This window comes from Centruroides sculpturatus, unplaced genomic scaffold (genome assembly GCF_000671375.1).
Source record: "Centruroides sculpturatus isolate CEXI.00-Female unplaced genomic scaffold, Cexi_2.0 scaffold617, whole genome shotgun sequence".
In the NCBI taxonomy this organism is placed as follows: domain Eukaryota; kingdom Metazoa; phylum Arthropoda; class Arachnida; order Scorpiones; family Buthidae; genus Centruroides; species Centruroides sculpturatus.
The window spans coordinates 307,309-318,196 of record NW_019385101.1 but is presented as its reverse complement, the minus strand read 5'-3'; the positions used below and the strand labels follow the sequence as shown (position 1 = coordinate 318,196).

Below are 10,888 nucleotides of genomic sequence, written 5' to 3'. Positions count from 1 at the left end.
GAGACCCAAATAAAACAAATATTTGTGTTTTTCAAATAAATTTTTGTTTGTTTCCTTTATAATAAATGAATTTATTTATTTCTAAGTAAAAATTGAAAGGGTCTGTAGAAGTAATTTTTTAAAATATCCTTGTTCGTGATAAAGTTTTAATACTTATTACTACAATCTAAACATGTTAATCCTTAAATATACTTGTATATTTAAGGATTGGGTCACAAATATATTATATATAATTCTGGCCCAAAACTCCATGACTTCTTCCAATGTGGCCCAGAAGAACAAAAAGGTTGGACACCCCTGCTTTAGAATATTCAATTTGTACTGTTATATTACTTTCAATTATTATGAAATATTAATTTAAATGACAGGAAGTTTTAATTTTAATTACTATATTTTATTTTAAATTTTAAAGTGCGTTTTTGTCCACTAACAGCATATAACATTTATTATGTTTAATAAGTTACAGTGTTATTATACAACCTGTCAGAAAACTAAAATTTTACCACAGTCTATAGACTAGTACTGATCTGAGAAGCATGTAATTTAAACAGAGTTAATTAAAACCACCTTTATTATAAAATGTTTGCATACTGCAAACATTTTATAATAAATGTTAAATATTAAAGCAGTTTATATACTGGATTTTTGTTTTCACCGAAAAAGACTCAACATGGCGACTGCCGCGATGTATCAATGGTATCGGGTCTTGGCCTTATGTTTATAGACTTTGTTCTGCCCCCGCCTTATCGTCACTTCGTTTGAATCATTCGAGGACAGAACGACTGACGACTCAACTGCATATCTTAGACTAGAGTAGGGGTCCCCAAACTTTTTATCCAGTCGACCCCTATATAGAATATTTGCCTTTTTATCGACCCCCAGATTAAATATTTAATTTTTGTTAAATATTTAATCTATTATATAATATTTAAAACATTAAATCATTTTTGTATTTCTGATGTTANGTAGTCAGTAATGTTATTGATCATATCAGTATTTCGAATTTTTATTGAAATATTCTATTTTTTCCTAGACAGTTTAATTGATCCTCTTTGGTATTAATCGACCCCGTTTCGACCCTCGTGTATTAATCGACCCCTGAAGAACTGTTATCGACCCCAAGGGGTCGATATCGACCACTTTGGGGACCTCTAGACTAGAGTCATAACATTTATTAAACCGGATGATATTTCAACTCTCTCACGAGTATTGGGAAATTTGTTTTCTTTCACTATACTAAATACAGTGGGTGATCGGTTAACGAACAAATCGGATAAAGAACACTTTTGCGAAAGATTTTTATGATCGGACAACGAACACATGTTCGGATAACGAACACTTCACTGAACAAACACAAGAAGAAGCGACGTAAAATAACGAATACCGGTTGGGCTTCCTTTCTCTTCAGGCAACAATTCGAAACTTTTCGGAGCGCGGGAGACATCGACATCGACGTTCTACCCAGTATATACTGATCGGCAGTGGCGAAGCGTGGGTGTCAGCCGTCCGGGGCGGAGGAAAATTTCGCCCCCCCTTATTTAGGTATCTCAATTTAAAAGACTAAAATTCAGTTTCGTCGCAGAATAACTAATGAAAAATTCCGTGCTAGTGTTGCCACTTTTTTAAAATCGCTGACCCGGACGGTAGGTGAGGTTTGTTCGAACAGAAGTTCCTGACGCATGCGTGTGTCATTTTGCAATGCGAAGAATAATTTGCAGTGCATGCCGGTTTTAAATCAGTTACAGTTAGCGACTAGGGAGACTCGGGTAGGAGTAACGCAAGTGACCTAGCTCTATTGGATATTGAAGGTGTATATATATACTAGAGAGACTTGGATAAGAGTAACGCAAGTGACCTAGCTCTATTGGATATTGAAGGTGTATATATATACGAATAAATCGTACAAGCAAAAAAAAAAAGGTTGACAGGTTGCGCACGACATCCCCGGACGGCGAGTCGATTCCGGACCGTCCGGATGGTATTCCGTGCTCATTTCAATCGGCCCGAATCGTAGGTGCACGAAAATATGAAATAAAATGGTTCAAATTCTTACAAGATATTATTATTTATTGTGAAATTTTCCGCCCCCTAAAAAGTGCCGTCCGGGGCGGGCCGCCCCTGCCGCCCCCACTACGCTACGCTACTGCTGATCGGATAGTATTCCCCCGAACTTTGAAACTCTCCCTTGTAATTCCAGCCTTTTATATTTCTGACAGAAACAATTCTTTTACGTTTTCTTCTGAAAATGCGGATTTATGCCGATATCTGCTATTAAAGATCTTTTGAAGTGTCAGAACAGCGGTCTTAAAATGGCATCCAAACCAGATTGAGGTTAATAGGCCTAGGGATCTCTACAATTACAATGCTATTAATTACTTCTGAAAAATCGTGAAGAAGACAGAAAGGCAATCGACATTGGACAGATTCTTCCACAAACGGAAAAAAACATGACTAATAAAAATGCAAAACCATGTATATATGTAGTTTTATTATTACACATGAATAAACGTAGTAAGAAAGTATATACAGTATTTTTTATTTTTGGGGGTCTCCAGAACGAATTAATCAAATTCCCATAGAAACCTATGGTAAATCGATAATCGGTTAACGAACAATTCGGATAGCGAACAAAGTCTTGGAACGGATTATGTTCGTTAACCGATCACCCACTGTACAGTCAATATGTTTGGAGATTTAAGTGCATGGATAGTACTGTTCGTCAGACCCTACCGACACTCACCTCTCAACAAAGGGATGTCACAAATAATTGTTGGGTCTCTTTGTTTAGTTTCCTTGACGTACTCGTCGCATTACGCCAGTTCCAGTGTGACTGCTGGCGTAAGTTGTGTTAAAAACAGTTTCGTTCTTTCCATTATTGTATATTTTACCTACATATTCACTCCTAAATTTTAAGTATTTTTAAGTATGTATAAGTAATATTTAATTTTTAAATATATTTAAGTATTTTAATATAAGTATATATTCAGTGGTCCAGAAACCCAGACCATTTCCTGTCCCAAGCTTGCTGGATATTTAGTCCGGTGCTGTGCTTTTTAATCGAAGCTAATTCATATCCGTATCATACTATACATAAATTCCACGATTAATGTTTTTTAAGCCACGACATGACATCATAGAGGAAATTTTATTTACTCGAAAAGGTAATAAAAGTTCTTCACACAATTATTGAAACCGTTCTTGGTAATTAGATGTTAATTAATAATCTAAAATAATAAACTGAATTGTTGAATCCAAACAATCAACTCTTCATAGAAATTTTGGTGTTTTGATACAACAGCAAATGCTAATTTAAAATATGGATTAGATTTTCCGATACCAAAGTTTTCAGTGGTGTTCAGTAGCGCAGAAATATGAAGTCTAAATCTACAACATGCAAGAACCCCCAAACGAATAGTGCCAGTTTTATAACGAAATATTCAATTTTATAGTTTTAATACTGCAATAATTATATTTTTACAGTTATTTAAATATCTAAAGAGTACTATTATTGAAACTTATCTTTAGTAGTACCACTGTGTTTATGCAAAACACATTAACACTACTCAACTGATATATCTTACTTTGTTTCTGCTTAAGTTTATACTTTACACTAATTCCCTTTATAAATTGTTTCTACATACAATTGCTTTTTTATTTTATTATTTTGAATTTTTGTCCACCTAAATTCTTGCTCCCCAAGCCCAGGCTTATTGGGCCTAATGGGAAATTTGCCACTGCTGTTATTCGAAAATGTATCCATAATTTAAAGTTAATCGAATGACGTTTCTCGTGAATAAATAATTTGTTGAACAGCAAATATGTTTTAAATATCCCAAGAATTAAATAATTGTTTTTTGTATCATGTTATTTAAATTTCTTTGCAGTGAGATTAGATAACTCGTCGTACAACCGCCAGGAAACTGCTAGTAAGTAACGTTGTTTATCTTAGAAGATCTTGCTAAATATTTTTAAAAAATAATTTATTTATTTCAGAACTTGCAGCAGGTGCTATTGTTGGTATTATTATAGGATGTGTGGTTGGAATTATTGCTTGTTGTTCGTGTATATGCTATCTCTGTTGTAATTGCTGTCGTGGAACAACAATTGTGCAACAGAATGCTGCCGTTGCTCCTCCTGCTCCGACTATTATTACTATACCAAGTGGGGGAAATAACGGAGTTTCAAACGTTCCGTCATGCCCACCTGCTTATACTGCACATTAAAAGTTTACAAGTATTTGTTTTTCAAATATTGTAAAAATTTTATATTTAAATAATAAAACCTGTGACTTTTTAAACTTAAAATTGTTTAAATTTTCAATTGGCTATTAACATGCTGAAAACCAGACTTGTCATAACGACCACAATTGACATTAAAAGGTGACTGTTTTATCATTTCAATTTTATTGACTCCAATATGCATTTCGGACATAACTTATACATTCATTCCTCTTCAATTGGTACAATATTATATCTACATAAACATATGAATAAAAGAATAAGCATCATCTTAACATTTACAACAACCAATATGTTCTAGGCCAAGTTTTTACTTACAATATTTAGTTAAAGCTGAAGGTCCACATCCTTTTTTTTTAAATAAAAACAGATACAATCAGAACCTATTAATAAAACAAAGTCTTAGCATACATTGATAAATTGCCGACAATTAATTTTCCAATATAAAATTCCAATACTTCTATTATTTTCCATAATGCCTGAACAATTTTACAATTTCCAATGTATCAAAATGTTTTTTACCAATATCCAGTTCACTAACCATTGCATAACTGACCCCCGCATCCTTTTTCTCCCCTCCAATCCTTTTATAAGTTTTACTTATAAAAAAGTTTAACTTAAAAGTTTACTTATATAAAAAGAAATATATAGCCATATATAGCCAATTATTAAGAACTTTTTAAGGGTAACCATTTAACAAAAACATATTAAGAACTTTGTTAATTTCTATCTGTTGATCATATGTTCTAGTGGTTCTGTTTTGTATTTTTCGAATATACATATTAAAAGTATTCTTTTTTATATACCCTTGTCTCCCGCCATCCGATCGATCCCATTATGGACGGGTTTGGCCGAAAACATGATGGGTATGATTAAAAAGACCTTATTGACCACAGCGTAGAAAAACTTAAAAATGAAATATATATATACTTTTCGTTTGCAGTTTGATGTCAATAAATTTTGCAACTAATGTGCCAGAGCCAATTTACAAGTGAATCAACAAGAATGGTATTTCTCCCTGGAACAAAGTCGTTCAGTTCTTTTACAACGAGCAAAAATATCGTATCAAGGATGTAGGCGAAATAAATAGCCTTATCACTTAAAAAAAATAACAAATTACTGTATCACTATTTTCCATTAATAATAATTATAATGATATTGTTAGAAATAAATGAAAACATACCCCCACACACTAATATCCATACATACAGAAAAACCTCCCATTTTTTTTGCACTTCTCGACGTTTCAAAGTTACCCGAGTTAAAAATGTAAAAGTATTGGAGAGGATCATTTTTTGACCGATCGCTATATTGTTTCTGTTATATATCAGCCGGGAAAGTAAAAATCAATATTCACGTAGTTCAAGTTCATATAGCTTACTGTAATATATAACATATATATATTTCCAAGCATAAAGTGAATACATACGATTCACAAGATCTACGCATGTTCTGAGAACCCCGTTTTTAAATTATACGATACTTTTCAGAGGATGTCGGATTATCGGCCATTCTTCCGGATTATCGAGTGCCAAACTTGAACGAAGCTTTTTTCTAAAAATAAATTTATAAAAGCATTATCTAATTTACTTTGATGATATAAAATAAAATACAAAACTATATACAAATATGATAAAACCGTTGACGAGTATTTTCACCGATACGCTTCACATTTCAAATTGATAAATGTGATTAACATGCCATCTGTTATCGAGTGAAACTTTAATAATTGGTTATTTGTTACAGAACATATTAGTAATTAGAATATGGTAAAATGTTAAAGAAATGTAATGTAGATAATGTAGTTTTAATTGACTTCATTATCTTGATAATCATTTACGGTTATGTTTACCGCTATTTGAATTTTTTTGATATTTTCTCCGTTTTGTTCTTCTATTTGTGTCTGCTCTATTGGCCTGGCCGAACTCACAATGGGCTTGCTAATAAGAAGCCCTCTTAGTGCCCACAGGGCGGAAAAAAAATTATTGCGTCACAGACAATCGACAATGCAAAATATATTCAAGATTAGCTTTCTATTAGTGCGATAACGATCGATCTGTTGATCCGTAAACTTACGTTAAGTCACTGACAATGATTACGTCACTGCTCCTAAATCGCCCGATGGTTAGTTGCATTCTCCAATGTATTTGACGGCTAAATAGCAGAGACAATAAACGCATCAGCTAGACTTGAGACCTAGTTACAACCTCTGACTTTTTCATGGCTGGGTTCCTGACTTGTCCGTTTCCTTCTCAGGTTATAAGATTGAAGTTTTTTCATGCCTAGTGTGGCAGAACTCTGATGCCATGAGAAAAAAGACTCTTAGTTATTGCAAAATAGAAAAAGCTAAAAAATTACATATAAAACTTTTCTAGACAAATTTATAGGACTTCATGTATATCATCTATAGGCCAAAAGATTACATGATTCTTCGATTCGCCTTCAGCCGAAGAGATTTATTTCTGTTACAAAAGGTTATATACACACACATATATTCTCGCTGATAAATCTTTTTATTTTTTTCTCCTTTTTCTTTTTATAAAAAACAAAATCTTCTTTAAGTAACTTACTAAAAGGATGTCCGGTATTAGAATCGAATGTGTATGTAGAATCCACGGCTAATAGATGGCGGCACCCTGTACAATTTGAAATTATTGATTTATTTTATCCATAATTATTTTGATATATTCAATTTATATGGACTATTTTTAATTTTATCGTTATTCTTTAATTCATAACTTCGTTTTTCTAAAAAATGTCATATAGTGGAGTATAACAAAATTGAAAAATATTATAAAGCCTCAATTGTTTTCAATCGATGGTTAAAAATATTTATTAATTTATCGGATAATTTCATTAAATATCAATATTTTATAGATAAAAATGTCCATGATCCGTCTCGTGAGAAAGGAAGAAGGTTAAATTGAGGTAACATTTGTAAACGAGAGACAAACTACACGCGATAACGATCAAAGCGCTACCTTTCTGCTTGATTTGTCACGTGTTAAAGTAATTTGTAAAGTGCTGCGCCCAAACGGGTAAAAAGTAAACTACATTACATTTTCAATTATTAATTCATTTATATTAATGTCGACGTTATTTTGTTATTTTTCTTTCAGTAAAAAGTATTACCAAAAGATATTTTAATTGATTTGTTTTATGTTTTTATATATCATTTACAAATTACAACAAAATTCTTATATAATATCTGATATATCTCTCATTTTACTTTTTAGTATACTAATCGATACAATTTAAATATTATTAAAATTGATTAAAGCAAAAGTTTGAATAAACGTAAAAATATTCTTATATAAATAAAATGATCGAAGCCTAAAACAAAATCAGTTAAAAATAATTCTAATATAGGCCGCTAGAGGCGCCTCGACTTTGACTAAGTTCCGTCAGGTAACAGTCGATATTACATACCTGATTTGCACGGGGCAGTGACTTATGAAAAGTTCGGACGAGTGCCGCCCGAAAAATCATTGAAAATGATCTGATCGTGTAATTTAACGAAAAAACAGATATATATCTAAACATAACGTTAAACAAATCAGATTTAAGTTCGGATATTAATGACAAAAAACATTACCTGAACTGAACTGGCGACCGTTGATAAAGCCGGCCTAACAGGTAGGTATTGTTTTATAATATTAATAAGTTTAATTTAAACAAGGATTTGTGGTAAAAGAGTTAAGAAAAACTTATAAAATTGAAGAGCGGTTAATTTGTAAACAAAATTTTGTACGTTAGAGTAGGAAAAGTTAACAAAAATCAACTTATAAAAGTTGGGCGGTGTCACACAGTTATATGAGCGTCGACCATAGATCCGGTCAATTTTATCCCGCATCCGATTTTAGGATTCTTTCCCTTATTATACAATACATTAATTTTTTTTTTATATAAAAAATTAGATTTTAGATATAAATATATCTACAGTTTATAATATTTTATACAATTCGGTATAAAAATAATTGCTAAAAATACCTGTAGGCTTATGTGTATTATGACTAATAAAATTCTCCGAAAGTTAACGCTATTATAAAAGATGATGAACGTGAAAGGCGAAAAATATTTGTTTCTGATTAAAATTCGCACGGGAAAAGAATATGTACAATACAGTGGCGCGCTATTCTATGGGGAAGGGGCAATTACCTGGGGCCCCACCAACGGGGGCCCCAAATTAATCTTTTATAAGAAAATATTTTCCCGAAAAAAAAAATGTCTGAAATCACCTAATTTAAATTTGCCTAGGTTCCATGAAACTATAAAGCGTCACTGAATACGTAGATAATTTTCTACAGATTTAGTTCTCCATTAAAAATAATTATTTATGTTTATAAGAATTTTTATAATTTTATGGAATAAAAAATTTAATTTTGATAATATAATATATCGAACCCATAAAAATAATATCAAGCTTTATAGGAGAATTAAAAAATTATATATTTATCTATTAATTAGATATAATTAATTGGTAATAAGTAAACTAATACAGAGTTTTGCTGTTATGGAGTACGTTAATCTAGAATATATACAGCGATATGCTTCGCTAACTCTATTACTACCGTTATTAAAGTTGTTTATACTTTGCTTCTAGGAATTCCTTTTAAATTACAGTAGTATCATTGTTTATTAAAATTGTTAAATATAATCAAAAACAAATGAAAAACAAATTATTTTAACAAAAATGTTATACAGGTAAACTATTGTTTGAAAGCAATTTTTGTCATGTAAAACTCAGCATTTTTTTGTGTTTTTTAAACATGAAATTCGTGTTTAATTTGACTATTGATGTATTGACTATTGATAAGAGATTTTAAATTAAAGGTTTTTTTTTGTTCTATGAATGATGGATTCCAAGTCATTTAAGAGGGAAAAGTATAGTTATATAGTTTTATTAACATGTTAATTGACTGATCTTTCCTAAAAATGTGTTTGCTCTTTATGAAAACTTGCAATATGCGCTTTGTAATAATTTATTTGCATTTTAATTGGCAAATTTACCTTGGATAATCAATATGAATAGATTCTCGACCTATTTTAAGCTGACTGTTTAATCAAACCTGATATTTGTCACTTTGATCGATATTTTCTCTTTTGACAAGTCTGTTACTACAAAAAGTTAATTATAAAAGTAATTTAACATTATGGAGTTTTATTAGCATTTAATTTACTTATAGAAATTTCCAATTCCATTTTAATTTAATTCATAATTAATATATAATTTTTAAAAATATTCGAAACGTCTTAAAATGAGATAAATATAATATATTTTTAAAAATAATTATGTACAGCAGTTTTATCATTTTAATAAAATTACACATAATAACTAAATTTAATTGGCTTAACTGTATGCAAGTAATTATTTTTATCTTATATTTTAATCAAATTATTTTATAATTTTGTATTTATTGAAATACAAAATAGCAATAAAATGCTATTTCGCGCTTTATCAAACTCCTACGCAAAATTCTGATCTGAATAACAAATTTAATAGAAAGTAGTCAAAATAAAGTCGATCTCAATTAATTAAAAGGTGGAATAAGATAAAAAATATTTTAATGAGAAACCGCATTCTGTACAAAACCTTTTATCCAGACAGTGTAGATGATCTTGACGTATACAGAGTAGGTCATAAGGTCAAGGGGTCCTCATTTTCGTTCGAGCAGCTGCGAACACAGAATGAATTATCTATTATAGCGTAAGATTATATGATTTAAGAACGTAAAGAAACTGGCCGTGATTTTCACTGTAATCCTTATGGGAAGAAGTTTATGATTGAAACACATTTTAGTTTAAAAGCATAATTTATTATTATTATTATTATTTATAATCCATTTAGTATTATTCTTTTTCTTAGTATAATCAGTCACATCGGCAGAATCGATATTTTAGTATGCTTCCATGTAGAAAAGTGCTGACCCATTTCACTGACATCTATCTACCTGCCTGAGGTAATCGACCTCTATGGCAGGTGTGAGAGATGTTTCTTTGTCACTCGAAAGGTTTCGTTATATGTAGGCAAAGGTTTAAAAATATGTTGTGTAGGCCTATACCTTACGAAAAATCTTAATTGCATAATTATACGGCGGGTCACTTTTATTACTAGAAAAACGAAATTTGTCGATTAACTTTATTTAAATAAGCAAGTTATTTACGAATTAAAGATCGAGCGAAGTAAATTTACGCACCATCTGCAGATTACTGGAAATAATATGCAACTAAACTAATAAGTGTAATACATATTTAAATTCGGTAATATAGTAATATTTTTTTTAAAATTAAAATCGAATTTAAATGATTATATTATTACAATTTTTGAAATTATGAAATGCGAGTTATGGTGAAAAGTATATCGGATGTCTTAAAATAATAAAAATCATATTCCTTATTCTCAAATAAAATGATACAGCTAAGAATGATTCATCACTTGGAATATTTTTGACTACTTCATTTAAAAAATGGAATTAAATTATATGATCATCATATTTATGATAATATAAAGGTAATTAGGCTACAGATGAATAGGTTTCATAACATTAGCGTGATCAACAATCATTCCCTGCAGGATTATATGGATCTCTATACGTAATGAACGTTGCTTGTAATTCGATATTGATAAGTTAGACAAGCCTATTTCGAAC

The 10,888-nt window shown here is 30.7% G+C and overlaps 2 protein-coding genes across 2 annotated transcripts in view; both read left to right on the top strand.

Moving 5' to 3' along the window:
* Nucleotides 1–4,281, top strand: part of LOC111634712 (probable inactive receptor kinase At3g02880) — a 16,019-nt gene extending 11,738 nt beyond the window's left edge. Inside the window, exons 4-5 of the mRNA XM_023379544.1 lie at nt 3,885–3,926; nt 3,994–4,281. Coding sequence (XP_023235312.1) covers nt 3,885–3,926; nt 3,994–4,223 — 272 coding nt within the window. The 3' untranslated portion in view covers nt 4,224–4,281. The remainder of the gene's footprint in view (nt 1–3,884; nt 3,927–3,993) is intronic.
* A 3,356-nt stretch (nt 4,282–7,637) lies between these two features.
* The window catches only part of LOC111634709 (CD109 antigen-like), an 85,204-nt gene continuing 81,953 nt past the window's right edge, over nt 7,638–10,888 (top strand). The window contains exon 1 of the mRNA XM_023379543.1: nt 7,638–7,874. The gene's annotated coding sequence lies outside the window, so the exon portion shown is untranslated. The remainder of the gene's footprint in view (nt 7,875–10,888) is intronic.